At 46.3% G+C, this 25,056-nt stretch overlaps 1 protein-coding gene across 2 annotated transcripts in view; it reads left to right on the top strand.

Moving 5' to 3' along the window:
* The window catches only part of DVL1 (dishevelled segment polarity protein 1), a 77,266-nt gene that overhangs the window by 40,939 nt on the left and 11,271 nt on the right, over positions 1-25,056 (top strand). For both annotated transcript variants that reach the window (XM_084274511.1, XM_084274510.1), the window contains exons 3-7: positions 5,142-5,263; positions 9,015-9,127; positions 17,759-17,897; positions 23,682-23,775; positions 24,712-24,781. In XM_084274511.1, coding sequence (XP_084130637.1) covers positions 5,142-5,263; positions 9,015-9,127; positions 17,759-17,897; positions 23,682-23,775; positions 24,712-24,781 — 538 coding nt within the window. The remainder of the gene's footprint in view (positions 1-5,141; positions 5,264-9,014; positions 9,128-17,758; positions 17,898-23,681; positions 23,776-24,711; positions 24,782-25,056) is intronic.

Below are 25,056 nucleotides of genomic sequence, written 5' to 3'. Positions count from 1 at the left end.
CTCAGCACAGGGAATGGAAATCCACAGAAACAGTTTTGTTCCTTTCTTACCTATAACATGAACTGATTTCAGGACCTGTTTCTTCTCTTCCCAGATGATTTATACCCTCATTGATCTGCTGATAGACTGAATTATCACACAGGAGAAAAGAGAGAGCTGTGCATGAAGCCTGACCCAAAGCAAAGAGGATATTAGCACGATGTTGTGATGTAGATCTTTCCCCATCACGTTCAGAGCTTATAAAGAAGGGAGGTGGGATCACTGAAAACATTCCTAAGCTGTAAGGTACCTGCAGGAGTTATTAGGGGAGGTTTGGAGTCCTTGTATGAGAGAAGGAAACCCCTCTAAGGGGCAGCAGTGCTGGAGTACTAGGGTCAATATGAGAAAGGGATGGGGAGGAAGCAAACCAGTTAATGTGAAGGATGGGGGACTTGAAGAAAAGAGGAAGCAATGTGCTGCATGAGGAGGCTGCAGAGCTCTCTGATTTTACAGTCTTCTCTTTGCTCCAGTAGTGTTGGGTGGCTGTGGTTTGATGTGCACAAGAATTCTCAGATTGAATCCAGGTTTTAATTGAAAGGTGCCATCCTGTTTCTGAGTGATCAGCACCAGGTGGAGGGAGGGCTGGTAAGGAAATCTTGCATCATTAGTGATGTGGCAGAAGTACTTGCTGTCTTTTACAGGAGCAGGTATGCTCAACCCAGGCCTTCCCATAGCTGTGTTGCACACAGGGACCTGGTGTTAACTGGGGTGAGGAACATGTAAGCTCTCAGAAAAACACTTAACCTGCTAAAAAAACCTGGAAGTGTGAGACCTGGACTGTAGGCTTGCAGATCCTTTGTTTTCCTTCCCATTTTTACTCCAACCATTCTCCAAGAGACAGGTAATCCTGTGTTTAGAGATTTCTTGCTACAAAGTGTCAGTGAGTGAAATTGAACTTCTCACAGCTAGCCTGCTATACTGTGCCATAAACAAATACTCCAGAGCTTAGCAGAACCTGGGAGTGACCTGAGGTGCTGACTTCAGGAAGATACAATGCCTTTTCTAAAATGAGAGCAGGTGCTGGATGATAAAGTCACATACAGAATTGACAGGTTTTATTTTGAAACCCAGTCTGCATCTGTCTGTCTCTGAACACTGAAGGTCACCCTTTACCTGGCAGTCACACTTTTCTTAAAGTTATTCTTCTGAGGCTGCTGCTGCTTCTGATTTTATCACCTTCATCCTGTATTCTCTGAGTATCCATGGACTGTGGCTGGAGCAAACCCCAGGCAAATGAGCGGTAATTTTCAGCAGGAAAAAAGGGGGAAGCCTAATCTATCTGCACAGATAAGTTCTTGTTACTCAGCTAAACCTCATGTGGAGTCCTGTTGCCTTGGACAGGATTCCTGGTGGAATAAAGGGCCGTGTCAGCAGGTCCTTTTGGGCAGTTGGTCCTTCAGCAGCAGCCTTCCTGTGGGGAACGGTCCCTGTCCCTGAAGCCTTGACTTGGGATTTGAGATGCCTCTGACTTTACAGGAAATAATTGCTTTCAGCTTTTAGATGTGCATGGCTGTTCTGAAGTTACTGTCAAAACCACCAATGGCTCTTTTGGGGTGTTTCTTTAATTACTGTGACCAGTCCCCTCACCTCTCCCTGAGCCAAGAGGAATACCAAGAACTGCTGCTGCTCTCACTAGGAGTGAGAATTTCAATATTGTAGTTTTCATGCTGGGAGGCTAATAAATATTCAGCCAGGTGAGAATATGGAAGCAGAGAGTACTAGTGTTCCTTCTTTTCCCTTCCTAGGCAGGTTCTTGTCTGGTGCCTTCAGCCATGAATGCTCACCAGCCAGATGCCTTGAGCTGGCTTAATGCTAATGCCTGGTGAGCTGAAGATGTTCTGCTGTGTGCTGAGTGCCATGAAGGGCATTCCTGGCTGTAATTAGGTGAAAAGCATAAGCAAATGGGGTGTGGGGGGAAAGGGAAATAAAGCTACAGAGAGGTGAAATGGTTGATCCAAGGGCTCACTGGAGATCAGTAGCAGTAACTGAAGAAGAGGTTTCTCCTGACACCATAAACATTCACTGGCTCGATGTCACTGCTTGGCTCAGACTGGGGAGCTCAAGTCTTGCTTGCATTAGAGAGCCTGGCCATCTTCCCACTAACTGCTCTCCCATTGCTTGAATTTGCTTATAACCTGCAGAATGGACTGGTGTGAAGGTTGCTTCTGTGCCTGCAGTGGGACTCTGGACTGGAGGTCTGGTTGCTGAGGTGAGCAGTGAGGACCAAACACTTCTGCAAATGAGTTCCAAGGTATCTGTTCCCAGCAGGTGCTGGTGGTGCTGGGAAAAGGGAAGCAGCATGAGTAGGCTGCATGTTTTGCTGTGGCAGCATAGTTCACCTGCACAGCACACTGTTGCCTGTCAGGAATTGGAGGTGGCTGTGTGGGAATCACTGGGGATGCTGAAGAACGTAAGGTTCTTGCCTAACATGGCAGGACTGATGGGCTCCCTCTGCGTCTGGGGAGAGGTTCAGTGGTGAAGGACCTCACTTGAGAAAAGCAAACAGCATTCAGCATCATGGAGTGAACTGAATCAAGAGTCAGGTAGTTCCACACACCTTCATTTGAACTTCCTCCACGTGCAGCACGCAGGTGATGTCCCCATTTCCCATGGCAATGCAGCCCTTTGGGTGGGTGGAAGCCAGCAGCAGTTCCACAGCCCACAGCTGTGCTCCCAGTGCCAGCACAGATAAGAGGTCGATCAAAGTGCTGTTGCCATTCACCACTGCATGGGGAGCTTGAGGGGTGAAATGCAGTTACCAGCGCTGGCGGCTGCCCGGGGAGCGGGGTTACGGCGGCTTCTCCCAGGGGAGCAGGGTGAGGAGTCTGTCATGTGTCAGCCCAGTGGTGTGTGATCTGCTCCGTGGTGCAGCATTGGAGGGGTTTGTTCCTGCCATAGCTTGTCAAAGAAAAGAATGCAATTTATCTTACTGCTGATAGGACACTTAATGAGTCAGAGTCACTCGTTGGAGGAAATGAGGAGCTCGCAGCCAGCATGGCAAAGGGGGGAGCAGTCCTGCCTGCCCACACGTCTAGCAGGGCAGTGACGTGAATTCTGACAAGTGAAAACCCCCCCTCAGCCCCCAGTTGTTCCTTTTCTGCAGTCACCATCACACCTTCCCCAGGTTGAAGGCATTTTGTGAGGTGCCTGGTGAGAGCCATGGCTGCTACATCACGGTGAAGCCCCAGCCGAGTCCAGTGCTCCAGTGTTGTGTCCTGTGCTGCCTTTCTGATGCTTTTGGCATTTGGGAAGGGTCAGCAGGCCAGTGCAGTCAAGAATCCTGCTGTGTGTGCTGTCATCTTCTGCAGGGTTTCTTCTCTAGTGCAACAAATCCTGGAAACAGGAATAGTGCTGCTCTGTTTTCTTGACTCTGGATGTATCCCAGGTTCTCTATATCTGGTAGTGAAGTGATTGAAGTTTAAAACATGCTGTTTCCTGAATGTGGCTGGAAGGTCAGTGTGGGGAATTTCTGCTGCCCTCCTCCCTTTTTGATGGTAATGGCACAGCCTGAGGCTGCTTGTGACCCTAATCCCACTGATGGTCAATACAGAGAGGGTACCCAGTGCTTTATCCATCAGGAAGTCACAGCCCAGGGACAATATTCACAGAAGGGGGTGAGTTTTGCTGCTGTGGATTTTGCTTCTGCTCAGCAAGGCTCCAGAGATGATGTGGAGCCTCAGTCGGTGTGGTGGGCATGGCTTGGTAATGGGGTCTGCTCACCAAGACTTCTTCTTCCAGGAGCAGCAAAGTACCAAAGAGAATATATCCTGAAATCTGGAAAGGATTTGTCTTGTTGGCTCATCCCTGACTTCGTACCAAGCACATCTTTGAGAGGTGTTGCTGTCAGCAGAAAGGAGGAACATGTTTTGCTGCTTCCAGAGAGCTCAGGCCAGGTGCTGTTTGCACAGCTCTGTCCAGTTTCCAGTGTGAGGGGGTGCATTACACACAGTGTCATCTTTGTGCTCTTCTTCTCTTCATTTTTGTGCCTTGGTTTGATTTTGTTAGTGAAAGGCCTTGTGCAGAGACTCCTCAGGGGATGAGCCAAGCTCAGAGACGTTCTTGCATCTCCCTAATGCCAACATGCTTTCCAAACATCTCCTGCTAACTTCCCCACCTGAAAGAAAGAAACCTTAATTACCAAGTTATTAGGAAGCTTGTGTTATTTTTCCCTTCAGTGTTTCCTCTGCTGCTCTTGCTTTGGTGATAAGAGAGTTTGAATAATGCAGTGGGCTCCATGTGGTGCTGGGGAAGTGTTTTGTCTTCAGGCAGTTCCTTTTTGCCAGGCTGTGTGTGTTTGCCTTCTCCTGTTTATGGAGTAATACACTGCATCCTGAACACCAGTCCCCTCCTATCCTGTTCCCTCTCCTTCTCCATCCCCTTCTTTAACAGCTGGCATCTATCTGATGATTATGTTAGAATTATTCCCTGATAAATTAACTAATTATGGTTAGAATATCTTCTACAGGGCTAGTTCTTCCACAGCTGGAAATAGAGGGAAGGTGAGACCTTGTTGTGTCGTGAGGTGTCTCAGGGGAGTAGCAGTAGGATATACAAACACCTTTTTACTTCTAGGTCACTAGTTCAAGTCAGGGGTTTTGGTTGTAATTCAGATGGGTAACAACTCTGAGATGTGGTCATTGGTGCAGACCAGATGGGGGGTTTGATGGTCTCTGTGTACAAAGTCACACCATGTTTGGGGTGTCACACTGTCAGATTTCACCTCTTCCTTTTGGTTTTGTCACCAGGCTGAGTGTGCAGCCTTGCAGCCTGCATGCCTTTTGCTAGGAACACGGATGCCCTGTGTGCTTAGGAGGCTCTGTGGTGCTGAGTCACAAGCACACACACACACACACACACACCCCCTGCCTGGTGTGCTCGTTTGTTCTGAGAGGAGAAAATGAGTTGTGCTTGTGAGGAGCTTTGTGTGTGTCCTGCCTGGGGATGTGTTCAGATTGAGTGTTACCTGAGTTGTACCTTGCAGCTGGGCACCAAGCACACACCTTTGCTCTAGTTCCCCTCAGATCACACAGTATCAGTGCACACCCCACGTCGGGGTGCTGAGGCTGCAGGGCTGTGTGTAACTCTCTTCTTTCTGTTGGCAGCTGGTCCTGGCTGAAAGCTCCCACTCTGACACAGGCTCCCAGTGCACCGAGAGCCACACCGACCTTCCACCTCCCATTGAGAGAACAGGTGGCATTGGAGACTCCCGGCCTCCATCCTTCCAGTAAGCACCAGTTGTCTTTTAAAATATATTTTAAACCAAAAAGTACAGTATCTGTCTCTCTCTACCCCACCTTTCTCCTTGCTGCTGCAAACCAGCTATTTATTGTTAGAAAAATAATATACTTATTAGAACTGAGGAATTAAAAGGGGGATGTGAAGACAAAAACCCTGTATAGAATACATCTCTTATTCTAACAATGATATATGTATCCTAAATACCTCGTTTTGAGACCCACTGTGGAAGAGTTTAGTAGAGTCCAACATGCTTTTCATAGTGTATGGATGACAACCTTTTATTGCTCGTTATGTATAATTATGTAGTGTGCAGAGCCAGCACAACACTGGTATCAGGAGCTAAAACATACATAAGGAATGAAGCCACTGCACGCTGAAGGTAGCAGCTTGGGCTGCGAGTAGCCAGGCTGTGGGTAGCCAGGCTGGGAGCCATCTGATTCCATGGTAGCCCTGTTATTCCTGTTAGGTGTGCAGAGCCTGTGTATTTCCTCAGAATGCCCTCATTTTCTTGGAGACTGTCTGAATTTGCACAGGGAGGATTTAAACCAGGATCTGGTTCTACCTGTGGTCTCAGTGTGTGTTTGGAGAAAGGAACCAGAGTCTTGATTTCCCTGTGTCCATTGCTTTATAGAACTACTGAATCTTTGAGGTTGGAAAAGACCTCTAAGATACAAAGTCCAGCTGTCTACCCAGTCCCACCGTGTCAACTGAACCATGTCCTGGAGTGCCACAGCTGCATGTGTTTTGAATACCTCCAGGGATGGTGGCTCCCCCACCTCTCAGAGCATTTCAGCTCCAGCAAGGAAAGATGCCTTTTAGTGAGGGCAGCACCTTTCCAGTTCCAGCTTTTACCTGTGGTGCCTATCACCTGGAAGGGCCCGCAGTGTTGTGTATGAGTCTCCTGCAGATGAATGCCTTCTAGAGGGTACAGAAGTCTGTGGAGCTGCTGTCTGTGTGCCTTGCAGGGGCTGTGCTGCCCTCCTGCGTTCATGAGCTGTGCTCTGTGCACTGGGAGAGGCCTGTACAGCACAGTCACGTGGCACACCAACAGGACTAGTTCTTTGTCTTCTTGACCAACACCTGCGTGTGACAGCTGCACAGTAAACTTCATGTGAAAGAAGTAATCCCACTGTAGGTTAGGGACAGGGCTGTGTTTGGGGAACCACTCACTGCAGGTATCTCTGTGTACTCAGACCCATGTGACGGGAGCTGTGTGCTGCTGGTGCACCTGCAGTCTCCCCCAGGGCTGTAAACACCTTGTGTCTGCTTGCTGTCAGTCAGTGCAGTGCTGCAGCTGATGGTATCTTCAGATGACAGGGCAAATCTGGGAATCCTTGAAGGGCTGAAGTAACGTAGGCAGGTCGTGCTGAGTCAGCAGTAGCAACCCTGGAGGTTGTGCTTTCTGGCTTGTGCTCTTGTTCTTAGATAAACCACCTTCCTTCTCTCTCTCCCCCACTCCTTTTTTTCTGTTTTGTTTAAACTGTGGTAGACAGTTTGGCTTGTGAAGAGGTCTTCTGGGCTAAAACCTATTCTCTCTCTAATGCCTTTTTTGATTCTTCTCATTACAGGTAAATGTCTTAACGTTTTGTGGTGTCTTTTTCTGTTGTATTTCTCAACCCAGAAGAGACTCTACTGATGACCTGAGTTTATTTCCTTAGCACAAGCAGAGTATCTCAGTTAACTTGCATGAAGCCATTAATTCTAAGAGTGAAACAGAATTTCATTTTAAAACACACCCTCTGTAGGTTTACAGTTTCCAAGCAATAAAGCATCCAAGGTATTTTGAAATTACTTGTTTCTCTTGGATAAACTAAGCAAGTTGAGCTGCTCTCAGGGGTGAACAGGTAATCCCAACTAGCTGCCTGACAACACTGATATTTTGCTTCATCTCTGATTAGATCCAAAGAACACTTGCTTTTTTTCCTCCTTGATGAGGGTCCTGAAGTTCACCCTGTATTTCGTGCTCCACTGCTGCTGTTTAGTGGTTGCCAAATCCATGTTTATCTGAATGGATGAGGCTGCTCCTGGTTGAGTGGTGGAGGCGTGTGAGTGGGTTGAGAATAGTGACCTCTGAGCTACCTTTCTTACACAGCTCTTGGGGGACTGCGCTGAACAGTGAGGTGAATTGGCTCAGCCATGAGAGAGGAAACAGCTCAGCGTGACGTTCCCTTTGCACCCTCCCTTAGGGTCCAGACCGCCCGGTGTAGGTGAGTCAGCAGCCGCAGGTATCCGCAGTAGTCACCAGATGGTGCTGCTGAGGTGTCCGGGAGCCTCCCAGGGTCACCGTAGGGAACTGTCACCCTCCTTCCCTTTTCAGTTGCACTGGACCGAAGCACGAAATGCAGATACACTGATGACACTTAAATACATCCCTGGGTTTTGTTGGCTTCTTTAGGGCTTGAAATGTGCAGCCAGTGGCTTCCTTGAACAACAGCCTCGGTTTCCTCATGTCTCTCGTGGGCATGTCAGTGCATTTCACTAGTGCAAAGTGTGTGGGTGTGCAACAGCTTTTCAGCAGCCCTCTGCAGTGTCACACTGTATGGTGTGCCTACACACACCCCAATTCTGCCTCCAGCTGCACAGAAGCCCAGGGGACCAGTTGGTTAGATCATTGGTAGCCTAGTGCCCTTGTGAAAGGTGTGTGGTGGTGTGCTCCAGCCTCCTGGAATTCCAGGACACTCTGTGTGCATAAGGAGGATGTGTCAGGCATAAGTAACAGGTGCAGGGGGTGAATTGGGACTCCTTTATAACTGGGTGGCACTTGTGGGACAGAGAGGAGGAGTATGGCCAGTGAGTTTGTAAGGAAAATCTTTCACTGATCGTGTCCTGCTATATTTTCAGGAGCTTTGGCTCACTTTCCCCAGTTTAGTCTGTTAACATGAGCTGTGGCCTTTGCCAGGACTCCAAGAGGTTTTTCTCTCTTCTTTCCAAGTGAGCACTTTGAGGTACCTTCTTGACTGGAAGAACAGCAGAGATACATAAAGGAGCCTGAGTCTGAGGGGAAAACTAAATAGCCAAGTCAGTTCTGGTCAGGAGGGGGAAAAGAGCATCTCCATCTTCCCCTTTCCTTCAGCCAACTCAGCTTTTAACATGACTGATCTTTTTTATCTCAGCAGAGATTTTGAAACAGATGGTTGCAAATAAGCAGTGTTACATATTCAGTGTGCTCTGTCCCAGCCACTGCTCTTGGCTAGCAGGCTTCACTTGTCTATTGGAATCCAGTCTGGTTTATGTGAACTGAGAAGTGGCCCTTCCTCAGCGTGTGGAAGATGAAGTGTGGAGCCATCATTGCTGTTGGTTTAGATTCATCCCAGAAAATGGCCCCAAACCATGGGGAGAAACTCTCTGCTCCTCTTGGAAACCTTTTGTTCTGGCTAGCTGTAGTAGTGAGAAAGTGACTCTCAGCAGAGCCCTCAAAAAAGCAGAGTGGAAGAAATCTGGCCACTGAGATCATCATCAAGATCTTTCTGCTTTTTCCCAAAGCTCACATGCTCACAGTGGTCCTTCACTGGGCCTTACAGAGATGCCAGCACAGCACTAATGAGGTGCAGCTTTCAAACAGTTGAGGACATGTGGAAGGGACCTGGAGCTTACAGTGCTGCAGCAAAACTGCAGCTGATCTGTGGAACAGCTTTCTGGCTTCTAAACCAACATGCTCAGATTGCAACTGCTTTTTATCAGAAAGAAAAACCCAAAAGAGATGACTCCACTGTTTGTTCCTTTTTGTTCTCAAACAGCCCCAACGCTGCCAGCAGCCGGGACGGGCTGGACAATGAGACAGGAACAGAGTCAGTCATCAGCCACCGGCGGGACCGACACCGACGGAGGAACCGCGAGGGACATGAGGAGGGTGAGTCCCATTTGAGTCTCAGAGAAGGATTTTTCTGATAATGTGTCAGAGCAACAACTTCTTCTGCGTGAATCCCGCAGAGGAGAAGTGTGTCTGCATTCTTGTGTGCTTTCAGGGACTATTATTATTATTTTAATGGAGTAATTTGATAATTGCTTTGAAACCCTTTGAAGCTCAGCGTTTTCTAAGCAGTCTGGGCAACCTACAGTGAAGTTGGCAGAGAGATGATTTTTGACTGTGTACAGACCTTTCTGTAGTATTAAAAGATGATTAACTTGGAGAGTCAAAACCAGCCCAATGCTGAGCTCTGTGCTGTCATGGCTAGGCTGCTTCCATTCTCCCCGTTGGCTCATTAAAGGTAGGACATGTTATCTATACAATGTGTGGGAGTTTGCAGCATAGACAATTTGAGAGTCTCAGTAGTTTCACATTGCAAGACCTGAGCCAAAATCCTTTGAAATAATTTCTGTTGATTTCTGTGGGCTTGGATCAATGGTGGTGTTTCATGCTGGTATAACTGCAGCACGAGGGCTCGAGCATCTCCTTTTATAGATAAATACACCTAGAGTACACATACAAACTCTGCAACTTCATCTCTTGCTTCTAGTCTGTACATCAAAGTCAGCTTGTTTTTTTCATTTGTTGCCAGACAAGAATTTCCAGGCTTAATTAAGAATTAATAGGTGCCACCCATTGAGTTTAAAATGGTCCAGAATATGGAATACTTGGGCCCAAGAGATGCCATCAGAGGCTTTATTCGCACCTCCACCCACTGAAGTACTTGCCTCCAGTTAGAAAACCAGAAGTCATATATACACTGTGGGTTAGAAGCAGGTGTCTCTCTCTTGATTTAACCCTTCCAGCTTGTAACTGACTCAGAGTGAAGGAAGATTACTCAGTGGGTGGAGCAGAGAGCTGTCTTTGCACGATCCTGGCTGCAGATTCCTCTGGGAAATCACAGAAAGAGGCAGAATCTTCTAATAGTGTCGTGTTCAAAACTTGTTACTGGAAGACTGTTAAAAGGTGATTTGTGTCTAACGTGAGTTTAAACTGGTGCCAGTGTGTCTTGTTGTGGATATTTGGGCAGAGCAGCTGGTGTTGAATGGTTTGTCTGGGACTATAGTCTGATGTGCTTGTGTGGTGCTGGTTGAGCACAGGAGTTTCTGCCACCTTAGTGATCTGAAAATAATTATAATTCAGTATCCATAGTGTTTCTGTGGTTGTAATGAAGTTTTATTTGAAGACACAAAACCACCAGTGTGTTCTTCTCAGTTGATGTGTGTCTCTGAAGTGCACAGTTCAGCACCCTACCCTGAGCTGCCACTTAACAAGGTTGAAAGAAGTGAAACATCCCCTATTCTGGAGAAGAGTTTTGAGGCCTCCTCCTAACAATGGTCACACATCAGCAGAGTCATTGTTTTCATGAGTCTTCATGTCGTCTTTGTGTGGAGCACAGCTGGATGTGAAATGGGGGAGCAGTCATGGGACAAGGGGGGTGGAGGAAGGGCAGGAAGGTTGGGGCGCCTGGTTCGCAGCTGTTTCGGGGCAGAAGCTGCGTGCTCACTTGTCCTTATGAAACAGTGGTAGCTGAACAGTTAGTGTTTGATCTTCTCCTGTACAGACTTGTTTAAATAATACCAAAATTACAGCTCCAGTAGATCACAGAGGCAGGAAGAGGGTTCTTCATTGGAGCTCTGCATTACTCACGGGTTTGTCCTATAGGTGTTACTACACAGAGTAGCCAAAACATACATAAAGAGTATTGCCAGCTACCCAAGCAGTGCAGGGACATGTACCACGGAGTGTAACTGAGCTCAGCATCAGTTTAAGGTGAATGACAAAGAATTACCCCCACCCTGACAATGAGGATATCCCAGGATACTTGGTGAAGGGCAAGAGGTACTGGTTCCACAAGATAAAACAGTATGCACAGATGCAGACACCTGGAGCTAAAACCTGTGTGGGCCAAGCAAGCTTGTTCCACTGTGGAACTGGGAGGCTTAAGTGAGTGAGGTTCTCATTCTGACTCGGGGGAAGCCCAGGGAAGGGAAGGGAAGCAAAACCCAAGGGTCTGTTGGGAATGCAGGTAAAATGGAAATATCCCAAAGTAGAAAAGCAGAATTCCAACTGTGGGCTGTGCAGAAAAACCTCTCCCCTGCCAGCCTGGCATTGAGGGACCACTGCTGCTTTCAGAGCATGGCAGAAGCTCCTGTTAAAGTTAGCCACTGGTTTTCAATTAAATGCCCTCCAGTCCCCCACTGCACAGCTCCACCATGAACAGATGAGAATTTTATCTCCCAAATGGTTTATCTTTCAGAAAGACTAAAATAATATTCAGTACTGAATTAACACAGGTACCATTAGTAGTAGGTAACTTCTTATTCCTTCTCATTAGGGGTTAGACCCACAAACCCATCTTCATTGCCCCAGTGTTCTGCATAGCAGTGGAGTCCTTGTGTGTTATCTTCCCTGTGTTTCCTAAACCACAGCTTTAGGAAGGGATGTAGTTCCCATCTTACACACATGCTGATCCTCATCCATGGATGCACAGTAAAGCTGGGGAAACAGTGGTGGATCAAGCAGAGATGAGCATGGATGGTGATTTCTCTGTGTACATGTGTATGTATGTAGTTTAAGGTATAATGATAATTACATTGTGGAGATGATTTTTTTTGTAAGAGGTTTTGTATGCAAAGAGGGGTTTGTATGAATCGGGGAATATGTCTTTTCTTGATCACCTTTCACACTAATTAGTAGCAAGTCTGTCCCTGGCGTCAGCTTCCTATAAAACGAGTGTGAGAGAGTGGAGCTGTCAGTGTGTCAGAGCTCTGCTTGCTCTCGTAGAGCAACAGAAGTTGACAAAGTCTTAATACGTGCAAGTAGAGTGAGGATCTTAATTAGGAACGGGGGAGGTCTGCATGCACATGTCCATGGGACCCCTTGCTGCCTGAACAAAACTCCGGTGTCTGATTCCTGAGGGGGAGTGGGAAGGGGGGCTGGGGATGCTCTAATTAGGGAGGTAATTAAGGGACGAGTTTTCTTTGGCATTGAAGAATGTTTTATAGCTCCTGCTCGGTTTCTGACAAGTCTGCAGATGTCAAGTGTTGACATTGGTGCTTCAACACTGGGGGGTGAACTTAACTATTGTGCAGGCAGCTGAAGAATGCTGGGTAATGACCCGTGCCCTTCCCATGGGCTCACGTGTGCATCCCCAGAGCGCTTGCAAAGAGGTGTTGGAGATTTCCAGCTGCTGCTGCAGGGGTGATGCTGGTTGTGGTCTGTGGCTTTGCGCACCAGGCAGGTCAGGATGTGGGGGTACAGCAGGCGGGTGGGCACAAGCATCAAGCACGAGTGGACAGTTAATGCTCGTCACCTCCCTGCCTGCGTGGCAGTGACCGCGCTCTGCACGCAGCCGCGCGCTGCGCAGACGGGGCCACCAGTCTCACTGGGAACCTGCAACACCTCTCCTGTTAGTGTTGCCACAGCCTTGCTGCATTGGTGGGACTGGAGGCTCTGCTGGGTTTTCTCTGAACTGGGGGCTTGGCTGTGGCTTCTTGAGACACTCTCACCTCTCTCTGCAGTGTCAGGGAAACCTCTTCCCGCCTTCCCCGCGCAGACGGGGCTCTGCTCTTCCCGCTCTCCGGGCCTGCTTGGGGTAGTGCTTGGATGTGCTCCTGTCCCTCGGGCAGGGCTTACTCAGCACTTGATAAAAGTCAAGGAGGACGTATTTGAACCTCCCAGGCTATGCTTTATTCTAACCTGTGTGACACGTTGCAAGGCTTGTGTCAGAAGTCTCAGGGAACCCTGTTGCCCTCTGAGGAACAAGGGGGAGCGGGGGTCGGGGCAGAAGGGCCCCGGCTGTTAGTGGGACGGGCGTTGGAGCAGAGCAGAGAAGGAGTCTCACTGAGACCAAGGACCTGGGTACCTGGGAGTAGTTTATGACTAAAGCCCTTATAAGCAAGGTTTGTGAATATAGACCTATTTATATAAATATTGATTATGTGTATATAAAACCATGGTTGTGGAGTCTCCTTCTCTGGAGACATTCAAACCCGCCTGGATGTGTCCTGTGGGATTTAGTCTGGGTGATCCTGCTCTGGCAGGGGGGTTGGACTTCATGATCTTTCAAGGTCCCTTCCAACTCCTAACATCCTGTGATTCTCTGAATGTACTTGCTCAATTACAACAATGGTTCTCACTCCCCACCCCCCACCAATATTGCCTTGATCAGGGAAACTTCAGAAAAGGAATTTGAATTGGGCAGAGAGAGTACAAATGCTTTATGGATTTAAATGCACACCTTAATTACACAGGAAACCTTTTCTGCGAATTCAAGGCCACCAGGTGCTGTGTGGAATTATAAAATATGGTTAAAATTGAAGTATATTTGCATACTGGAAAAGCTGCTTTTCCCTATTGGAGCGGGAGCTCTGGCGCAGGAGCCTGTCTGTGAAAGCAGATGTAGGTCAGGCAGGAAACGTGTGAAGCTGAACCCATTTTTCCTGCTTAAAATTTAAACAGAGAAGATATAGCTGGGAAAAAAGAAGGTAAACAGGAGGCATTAATACCAGGGGTATTTTAGTTGGGCTGTCTAGAATACGGATGCAGCTATCAGTGCCTCTAGAAGCCCTTCTCTGCACCTCAGTCTGTCCCCCCAGGCCAGTTCCAGCTGCACCCAGCTGTGTGCTGGCTTTTAGGGGAACAATGAAACGAACCTTTTGCAGTGCTCAAAGAACAATTCCCTTCTGGTTTTGGTTGATATTGAATTATATCAGAAGAGCCATAAATTGCAGTTGTAATTAACACAAGTAGGGCAACAGATTGCTAACCAGAAGCCTTGAAAAATATCTGTTTAATAAATTTAATTATTGTAATAATATAATAACATTTATATTTGATAAATCACTGCAGAAAAGTTAAGAGTTAAAGGAGAAAATAGAAAGAAAGGGTATTTAGATGCAGGTTTGTTCTTTGCTGGGGTCTTTCCTTTGCACGTCTGTAGTGGGACTGGGTCTGACACACAGAGAAAAACGTAGAAACTGTGTTTCAGGAAGTGCAGATACAAGAACCTCTCCGTTCCCTGGGGTAACTCTGTGGTAGCAGTGTTTTGACTGTTGCTTTGGCTGTTTGTAATGGGCTTAAACAGCAGATTTCAGCTGATACAGCGTTGGGAGCCGACTGCAGTGTTGCAGGTACAGTCCTGCTGCAGGCAGCAGAATTCATGTCCAGTGGAGGCATGACAGGCAGACAGACTGTGTATGTATAAGACCATATAAAATGCCATTTCAATCTGGTTTTTGGCTTCCAAGTGGTGTATGATGCCTGCTGCTGCAAGCTGATTTCCTTGGCAGTGCTTTACATGTGAGAAATTTGCTTCCCTTCCCTGTTAGACTGGGATGGGAGGGAACAAAGATTTTTTTGGCTTATTCTGTCTGGTCCATCTCCACAATCTCTCATGACAGTCCTAAACCACCTGCTTTGTGTTTTCTTTGTATCCTGGAGACATGATGCTCTGCAACTCCAGATTCTGTGTCAGTAGGGCTGCCCTTTTTACTTGTTTGATTTTAAGGACAGCCTTGTTTCCGCTAGAGTGACTTGTCCCAAGCTGTTCAAGGAGCAGATGTAGCTTGCCCACCCCCCTGAGGGCAGGCAGGCATTCATTCACTGATTCACTGGGAGGGTTTTGCTTCTCTGAGTGGTTTCCAGCCTTGCTGGAAGAACTCCATGGTTGATGCCTGCATGCAGCGGAGGTAACTGCAGGAGCCCGTGGATGCAGTGGCCTCCTTTTGTGTGGCTTGCTTGCTCTGGGGGCAGAGAGAGCAGGGAGCTGGGCTGCAGCCCCACAGGACTGTGAGTACCGCCCGTGGGTCCCTGTGCTGCCTGGGGGTGGGTGGGGGCTGGTGAGGGATCACACTGCCGGCACGGCTCCGGGACAGCAGAGAACTGGCTTGGCCCTGCCTGGATAAAGAGTTGTGATGGGGGAAGGTTCAGAGTGTTTTCTGTGTGGCTGAAGGCAGCCACAGCGTGGGGGAAGATGGGGTGCAAGGAGATTACTTCAACCCTAGAGATGGTGAACTTTCCTGCTTTCAAAATGCTCTTCACTATGAAGCATTAAAACTTCATAGAGACTGGTTAAATCACAGTGATTCACTCGTACCCAAGTAATCCAAAACACCAGGACACTGTGCAAGTTACATGATGAAACCAACGAGGATGATGTTAGAGAACATTTACTTATTGAAGAGCTCAGGTCAGAATCTTGAACAAATATGGTAAATCTGCTTTAAATTTAGCATTTGAGGTACTAATTTAGCCTGTTTGGTAACACAGCATCTGTGGTAACGCCGCATGAGAATGCTGAGACCTTGGTAATGTTAAGCCTTATGCCATTAATGAGACTGAAAGCAAACGCTCATTTACACACAAAGTATCATCATCTTGCATTTGTCCTAATTCCTTAGGCTTGTGAGGAACAACTGGCAAGAAAGGTGACTGGGAAACTCTCAGGGAAATGTGGAAAAGGTTTTTTGTAATGCTGCTTGGAAGGATCATCTCTTTTAAATGCCCTACCCTAAGAGATGAATGCCAGAATGTATTTGATTTGTGTTTGTTCTGAAGACCCAGTCAAAGAAACTGTTTCTGAAATGTTTGGCAGAACCTTGAGAGCAGCTGAGATGCTGCAGTCCTTGTGGCATTGCACAGAAGCTACAAAAGCTGGGTGACAGCTGAATTACCTTATCCTTTAGTGCCATAAATGTAAAGGTAGATTTTGAAGGAAGATTGCTTAGAAACAGCATGGGAACAGTCATTCAGGATGGCAGCAGGAAGCCAGTTCAGATTTGGGGAGCTTCTTACTAGTACTGAAACAACATGCAACTGCTGACCGTGATGTCCAGTGGTTAGAGACATGAAAAACCCATCAGCTGAGTTAGAGACAGAGTTTTATCTATTGCAGATATTGGGCAAATGGCTCTGAATTGCCTGAAGTCAGCAGAAGAGCAGTCTGCTCATAAAGCACCCGCTTGGGATGAAAGGAAGAATCTGAACTGTCTGACAGTCATAACCTGGCTGGGGGAGATGGGACTGGTGATTTCTGTTGAGCACTTGAGACAGCCCACTCACTGATGTCCAGAGGTGCCCTCCTTCCCCTCCCCACCTGCATCAACAGGCTAGTTGGGCAGAGAAGGATTGCAAAATCATGCTGGCAACCTTCTGGGCTGTATATTTAATAATAATCAAAGCCAAATGTAAATAAAGTCTCTCTGATGGGAGAAGCATGCTGCCAAAACTTCCTTCCTGTTTATACCAGTTAAATGGGGATAAAATGCAGGTCATTGGATGGGTAGAAAAATGATCGAGCTGGGAAAGCTGCTTTTGACAGGGGCTTGTTTTTAATATCAGGGCTCTGTTTAGTGTCAGCTTCTCCAAATTAAATCAGCGTTATCACACAACATGGATGGGATTCCTGTTAGAAGGTGCAAGTGCTTGAACAGCAGAGGAGTGCAGGCAAAACCAAGCAGAGCAGTGGAAAAGAAGAGATTTTTCAAATGGAGAAATGTAAGTCAGTTTTCTCCATGGCTGATGTTTTGACTTCCATCCCTTCTAGATTATCTGCTGCAAGCCTTAAAAACCAGAACTCTCTGTCTTAATTTCCTGAAAAGTGCAGTTTTCTAAACTTTGGAGTCTGGATCTCTTTTCCCTTCTCCTTTTTTCCCCATGATTTTGTTATAGATGAAAGAGATTTTGAAAAAATTGGGTTCATAGAAAGGTTTTTGGGGTTCATACAAAGGTTTTTGGGGTTCATAGAAAGGTTTTTTTAAAGTGTGGGTGACTATCTGGGGATGAACATTCAGAGACTCTGCAGGATGGATTACTTGGGTTTTTTTTTTGACAAAGTGCCTTCCCAAGCTGGGCCTTCCTTTCTTCAGGGAAAGGAGTGCACTTGGCAACATAGAGCACTTGCAGGTTATGGGTATTCTAATGAGAGGTCCCTGAAGGGAAGCTGGCAGAGGACTTTGCTTTACAGAGGAAAATCCAGAAACTCTCTAAAAATCCAGAAACTCTCTAAAAAAGATGAATCACTGCTGCCTTCATGTAAATGATGTTCAGTGTGTCTGACAACATTTGCACAGCCAGGGATTAGTAAGAAAAAGTTCTGAAGCATCTTAGGTGTGTGGAGTGGTCACGACAAGGGGACTGTGGTGTCTGTATTGCCCAGATGAGGTGGTGTGGGTATGGAGACAGGAATGTGCAACACAGGTCAAGGGACAGGGGGTGTTATGGGTGAGATATTCATACAGGTCACCTAGGAATGTTGTGTAAAGCCTATCCATACCAAACTCAAATTGTGTTCTGCTGCTTTTTCCTCTTGTTGTAACCTTCCCATGGCCATTCTGATGGATGTTCTGATACCATTAGAGCTCCCGTTTGTGCTGCTATTTCTGTGGAAAAAGCTGGGGAGGCAGGTGGGCCAGCCAGAACGCAGCCTTTCAGCTGTTGGGTGGAACCAGGTTCTGCAGAGAGCACAAGGATCCTCCAGCAGAGGTGTCTGTGCTGTCAGTGAATGTCGTGCTACTCACAGTGCCACTTGCTCCCTGCTCTTCACCTGGCCCTACTCCGTTTGTTTCACAGTCCCTCGGATCAACGGGCACCCGAAACTGGACAGGCACCGTGAGCACCCTCCTGGGTATGACAGCTCTTCCACCATGATGAGCAGTGAGCTGGAATCCAGCAGCTTCATTGACTCAGATGATGACGACAACACAAGCAGGTAGGGCACTGCCACAGTGACTGAGCTGTTAAATACTGTTTGTGTCTGTTTCCCAGCCACTTGACTGTATTTCTGGGCTTTCCTGAAACATGCTGACTGGCAGACAAGAAGATTTGTATCTTTTCTTTTCCCTCACCCTCCTCCTCCTTTTTTCATGTTTAAATTTTCCTTCCTTTTGTTTTTTTCCTGCTGCATATGATCTGAGCACTTGTAATTCATCACTAGCACCAGGTTGTTATGTATAATCACTGCTCTGAGAAACAGCGAGTTATTGGGGTCGCTGTCCAGGCTGCCTGTAGCCACTATTCCAATTAGGAGAAAAATTCTGTTCCTGTTCTTTCCTTTTAATGGCAAGAGTGATCAAAGCAATGTGCAACTTTACCTATTTATAAAGTAATGCTGTGAGTATTGTAACAAAATACCTTCAGCACAGATGCCTAATAAGTATGCACTTGACTAAATCTGAATTGTAAATGAGTTCCAGTGTAATTGCAGAGTCTGAGCCCTATGAGCAGTGCAGGAATTCATCAAAGTTAATGCTATTGCACAGGCAGGCTGCAGTGCCATATATTTATGATGGCTTAATTATTTTTTTTCTTTTTGTGTAGACAGAGAGAATGTGAATTATTACTTTCTTTTTGCAAAAAAAAATTTAAAAAAAGGAAAAAAGCTCTCCAAGACATCCTTGTTAATATCTGAAGATACTGTTGTTGTTGTTCAGTAAAAGCTTTACAAGCCAATTCAGAATGCCTACTTCTAAAGATGTAAAAATCAATCCAAATATTCCTGCCTTTCCTGGCTGCAGTGCCAGCATTCTCTGAACACTGTCTGAGCTGTTGTTCATCCAAATGAACTATGAAAACCCACTGCAGATTTCTATTAATTGGCAGAGAACAAGAAGATTAGAGATCTCTGTTCACAGAGATCTGTGGCTAAAGCAAAACAGGGCAATGTGATGTTTTTAAATTCTTGGCAGGATGGAAACAGCAAAGAACAACTAGTCCTGGGGACACTCAAACGTTTGCTGTGTTTACAAGCAGATGATTAGCTTGCTGAACTCAGGGGATCTATTTGGTCTTGCAGTTAGTTGCAGCTTGAAAACCTGTTGAAGAACAGCAGTTCCTTCTCACTGTGTTTAAAGGCTGGATGTTTCCAAAGGGTTGAAAGGGTAACTAAAGGAACATTTAAGATCTGGTCCTGAGTTAGAGTCAGGAACTTATGTTGCTGTTACAGTGATGTTGCCAACACCTGAAGATACAAAAAATTGGCCTTCTGGATCCTTTGTACTCCACATACATCATCCACTTCAAGGGTTGGCAAGATCAGTAATTAACCTGCCTGCACTCAAAACCTTCCTAGAGCCTTTAGGGCTTCTAACCCTCCTTCCCTCCCTAGAAAATCAGCCCCATAGAAGACCAACAACAACCCCACAACTGATTTTCTTTCTTGTAAATAAAGTAATCATTTCCATGGCAGCAAGATATGTGGTAGAGCAGGATTAGCACAGTCAGGGTGGCCACAGAAGCACATAATACTAGACCCAGCTAAATCTTTCTATATTAACACAGCAAAGCTTCCTGTGTCTGACCTGAGGAGAAAGAGACTCTTGGAAGCTGCTGCGCAGCCTTTTCCTTTCCAGGCTAGGGCAGGAGCTTTTGGCACGGGGAATAGCTGCCAGGCCAGCTCATCAGGAAGAACAGCTAGCTGGAATGCTCCAAGGTATGCTGTTGTCTTCTGGGATGATGTTCTCAAGCAGATGAGAGATTGTGCTGGCAGGGAGAAGTTTTCTTTAGAGGCAGATAGAAAATCGAGCATGCTCTGGATCGGCTGGGGACAGCGGCCCGGGGAACAGCAGCTTGGAGGGGTAAGTTTGTTTGGTAACACCTGATGAGCTCTGGTGCTGGAACCTGCGCTGTAAAGGAGGTTGTATGAGGAGGAGATCACTGAGAGAGCTCAGCTGTGAAGATGTTACTGTCTTGGACGTGAAGGGGCTGCGAGGCTGAGGATGCTTTTCCAGCAGCGGGTGTTTGACGCTGGTTTGGTTTGTGCTTAGCTTGGAGCAGTGCAGAGGAGCTGGTTGGCTTCCAGCCCAGGGCAGGTCTGGGGTGTTCAGTTTGAAAGAAACAATAGGGATTTTGTGTCAGGGAATGAATCTGTTCACAGATGTTACAGGACAGAACCCTTCAGTAGTGTGAGTGCAGCAATTTATTTCCTTTGTTTGCAGGGGATGACACAGTGGAGCATCCGTGTTACTTGCAGGCAGTGGGTATTTTGAGTACAGAGTGATGGCAAATGCTGCAGTAACAGGCTTATTTCTGGGTTCTGTCAGGCAAAGAAGGGTCCAGCAGATAGGGCATCTGTAGCTGTGGGATTATTGCCAGCAACTTGTAATTATTATTCTCAGTTCAATGTAACTAAAACATTTATTACATTTATTTATCATATAAGAAGTTCTTTTAGTTCATTAGTTCTTTTCAGTCTATGCAGATAAGCTTTCATTATCCAAATTATTACCTTTTTTCCAGCATGTAATGGATGTAATCTACATTTTCCAGAATGTAGATTGGACAAATTATTGTTACTCTTTTTTAAAATTCTGCTGTGGGATTCTTTACTCTGTTAGAAGTGCAGGCAGGGGTTGGCCAGTAGCTGGTGGGGGAAATTGGTAGCTGTGATTCTGGGTTTGCTTTTCATCTTTGCACTTTGTTTTTTTGCAAAAGCTGATTCTTGTTTTGCCCATCAAGTTGTAGCATTAACTTTTACTCATTTGTTGGGGATACTCCAGAGATGAAAATATTACCCATGGTTTGAGTTGCTATTTAGTATCCTGATACTCCTAGGATGAGTTACACAGGGTTTGTGAGTGATTCAGAGAGGATACATTAAAGCTATGGATTGAAAAGAAATCACAGAAAGAAATGAAGTGTTTCACAGGCAGATACAGGCTTGACTCCTCCTTCAGAAACTCTAGAGACCCTGAAACTTGCTCTCACACAGGGTGGGGGTCTCGCTGAAACAAGCTGTCTTGCCTTCTCCATACATGTAGGCTGATGAAGGTGATTTAAGTCATTGTTCTGCTTCCCCAGAAGGGGTAAGAAACCTGAATTGAATGAGCTGATGGTACCTTCAGTGCCATAAGTGACACTTTCTAGTGTTTATCTGTGTAGGAGCCGATGTTTCAGCATCAAAAATGCTTCTACAGTGCTGTCTGACCATCAGTTTTGTGCAGCTGATGGGAGAGGCTGTTTTAGCTCTGAGTAGTTAGTTCTCTGAAATACTGCCTGTCCTCTTGAACTACACCTGATCTGTGGCTTTTCTAAAGAACTAAATTCCTTAGAAATAAGAGAATCTTCTGCTGAAACTCTCCAGTTCCCACCCCTACTCTCAGTAACTTGTACCCAGGTAAAACACCCCTTGTCTGGGAAGTGGAGGAAGAACTTTGCTAGTGGGTGAATTCCCATTGGGATCTCCTGCTTTCAGGGTAGTTTTGGTTTCAGTTTCCTTTCTCTGCTGTATGAATGGAGCTAAATTGAAATTGCTTTTTACAGCAGGCAATGTTGGCCAGAGAAATTGTCCCTTTCAGGGACATAGTGATGGGAAACTGAATAAATGAAATGACATGTAGGAATTCAATGAATTCTTTTATCCATGGTAACCACTGGAAGATGCCACTCTCAAACTGTGGTGAGAGGAAGTGCTGCATGCTCCCTGAGGGATGCACACCCAGACAAAGCCATATCATGTGATGTGGCAGCAGGTGAAATCTGTGTGCAGACAGTGGAAACCAATTGCCTGGGTGCTGAGAGAGACTTTGAAGTGTGGTTGTAGTAGCCAAAAGGACAGATAAAATATTGAGGGTTTTGTCCTTTCTGTTGTGGACTAGCTCAGCTCTTCAAAACCAGCAGCAAGTCGTCTCATCACGTGGGAGAGCTGGGCTTTCACACCTCCTGTTGTGCCCACAGCAGGGAACAGAGCCTGTGAGGAGACGGCTGGTTTGCCAGTGGGAGCGTTGGATTCCTGCTCAGTGGAGGAAGGGTGCTGACATCTCTCTCACAGCCTTTGAAGGCATCTTGTTGCCTGACTTGTGTCCAGGCTTCTCTGTTCTTTTGTCTCTTTTCTTTCTGCTGCCCTTGGCAAACAGAGGGCAGGTTCACTGTGCTGCGAGCAACATGCCTTGTCTTTCTTCAGGCTCTCCTGAACTCTGTGTGCTGGTAAGCTTTAGCTGAATCCTGCTAATGAGGTGTTCCAGAGGAGAATTAAATCAGAGAGGTAGTAAGGAGAGAGGAAGATATTGGTAGTAAAATGTAAGAGGAGATTTCGGTGTCAGTCTTTGCCAGTACTGCCAGAAAGAGTAGTGAATGTTGGGTAAGTCCAGTTTTGGGAGCCCTGCATCTGAGAGCCCTCTCTATTTCTCTTGTTGCAAAGGTAAAGCCTCAGCAAGCCAGGTGCTGTGAGCTGTTTTCACAGATCCAGAATTATCATGGGTTTGATCTCTTTTGAAAATACCACCTCTTGGCTCTTGGAATTCATTTGCCTTGCTGGGAGGGGAGAAAGGAGTGTGTGAGGTTAACATGCCTGAAATACTTTTGGGAACTTAAAGAGAATGTCAGGAGCTTCACACCCTCAGCACAGTCTCATCCCCTGCGATACCCAGCTCAGTGTGCTTGGCTGGAGCACATGTACTCTGTGCAAGGTGGGTTTCCCAGTGCTGGGGGCTGTAATCTCATGACAGCAAGCTGCTTTCTGAGCTTGCTGGTACCAAGCTTTGCTCAAGGTATTGGAGCATTCCTGCATGCTTCTAGGTCTCTGAAGGGAGGGGGAGTCATGGAGACTGGGGAGAAAGGCTGGCACTGTTTTTGTTGTGTCTGTTACTTGTGTTGTGTAGGGCTGGAGTTTTTTAAACCTTGATTAAGCATTGCTTTGTCTTCTTTTTGCCATTCTTAACATAATAGAGATGTCTCTGTGGTGTTACACTGGTACTGGTACTGGTACAGCTTTGTTCCAGGCTCCTGAAATTAATTTGGCCAAATCTGTTTATCTTGTTCTGTGTTTCAGTCAACTGTCTGTAAAATGAGAACGATTGGGTCACTGACACTCCTAAATCTGAGGATTTACATGTAGAATGTGATACATTCAGGTACATTCTACAAGTTTGAAGAGACTAAAAAAACTCACAGCAAAATAAAGCTAGATTTACCTAAAGGATAAATCACATACACTGTTCCTGTGTCACTGAGCTGTTGTCAACTGCTACATTATTTCATGGAATTCAAGCCCAAGGTTAAGTTCCTGTTAACAGGTCAGACAGCAGCAGCAGGTGACAGCTCCATGGCAAGACTCTCAGAAATACTATTAAGAGATTCTCCAGGCTGCCTGTTGCTCTCAGAGCAGAGATTAAAGTCATTGTGTAGGGTACAGCTGTTGTTACAGTGTGTGTTTACCTGTAAAGGTGTGCAGGATGGCTACCTCTGACCTTGGGGTGGCTAAATCAGGGTGATACATGCCTGTTGAGATGTGGGCTGCATTCAGTCCTGCTCCCAGAAGAAAGCAAAGCCAGTAAACTATACTCTTTAATCCACACTGTGGGATGGCTGCTATCTTCTCTGTGCTCCTAGATCCAGCACACACTAGGACTGAGCAGCAATTCAGCAACATGTTGTAAGCTGATGGCGTCTCTGTGATGTACTCTCTCCTGTGTTTCTGGGAATCAGCCTGGTTTTGGCAGGGTGCAGAGAAATGCAAATGGTTCAGCCTCATGTGACACCTGCTCTCAATTTCCCTCAGGTTGAGTAGCTCCACTGAGCAAAGCACTTCATCCCGGCTCATACGGAAGCACAAACGCAGGAGGAGGAAACAAAGGATGCGGCAGATTGACAGGGTAAGGTTGGCAGCATCATTTTCCAAGGAGGTGAACCATGATTTTGAGTGCAGCATGTGAATTAGGAAAGGCTCCAGAACAGATGTGTGCCTTTTGAACCTGTTGGAAAGGCTCCTTTTGGCTCCAGACTGCCCTGGACTAAATCTCTTGACGTTTGAAGGACAAACAGCACTGGAGTCAAGACTCTCCTCTCCCTGTCTGCACTTCCTGTCTCTTTTAAGACCGTCTGCAAGACAGCCTGATACTGCCTGATGTGGGCAGTGGGGGTCTGTGGTGTTAGATATAAATTGCTGAGATTTGCATTCTGCTGAAAGGAGACCCCCACATTTATTGACAATCACAGGACTTTCCTCTTGCCCTTTTCTGTGCCAGCCATATGGTAGCAGGATGAGGATGGTCCAAATGATGTACTTCTTGAAGTAACCATTCTGTTCTCCTATAGTTACTAGTCTTCACAGAGTAAAGAATGAGTACACATGCATATTATCACAAGAACTGGAGTAATGTTTTAGAAGATACTTGATGAGCACATTGGTATTTCATTTGGAGGGGGGTGGAGTGTTCATCTTCTCACTTCCTGAAGCATCATGTGCTATTCACTCCTCCTCAGGGAGGAGCTGTGGTGTTCTCATTCACACTACACAGCACTTGTGTATGTAAATGTGTGCCTGTCAGCCATGTAGCTGGGCAGCACAAATACAGGAACTTGCTCTGTGTGTTTGTAAACAAATCTCTGGAGAAAGCAGGGGTTGTGTTCAGACTTTTTCTTTACAGATTCTAAATGAAGAGTAAGTTTGAGGTGGTCACAATGGTTTCAGGATGCCTTCCAAACGGAAACCTATTAATTAGACCCTGATGAATTAATCCTCAATAGCTATTTTATTGTCTTCTTCTGAGCCATTTAAAACCTTGAGGATTTTCTGTTGTGTTTTGCAGTCATCTTCGTTCAGCAGCATCACTGATTCTACCATGTCCTTAAATATCATCACTGTCACACTCAACATGGGTAAGAAAATAAGCACTGTTTTGTATGATGAATTTCCAGTGATATAGATGTATTTTGTCATAGTGTAGAAGCCTTTGGAGCCAGTAGAAAGTTGCTTGATTTGAAAGGATGCTAGCTGAACTAGAGGGAACGTCAGCTGCGAGTTGCTACTCTGTTGGCTGTGCCTGGATTCCTGCTTCAGTGCTGGATAGTTCTGAGCCCTTTGCAGGAACAAATCCAATATTCTTCCCCCTTCACCAGGAAGGAGATGGAGCTCTGGGATGTGGAGCTCTGCT

The sequence above is a fragment of the Gallinula chloropus genome (genome assembly GCF_964237585.1).
Source record: "Gallinula chloropus genome assembly, chromosome: 23".
In the NCBI taxonomy this organism is placed as follows: Eukaryota; Metazoa; Chordata; class Aves; order Gruiformes; family Rallidae; genus Gallinula; species Gallinula chloropus.
Note: the sequence above shows the minus strand (reverse complement) of the source record. Positions and strands in the feature narration are given on the sequence as shown.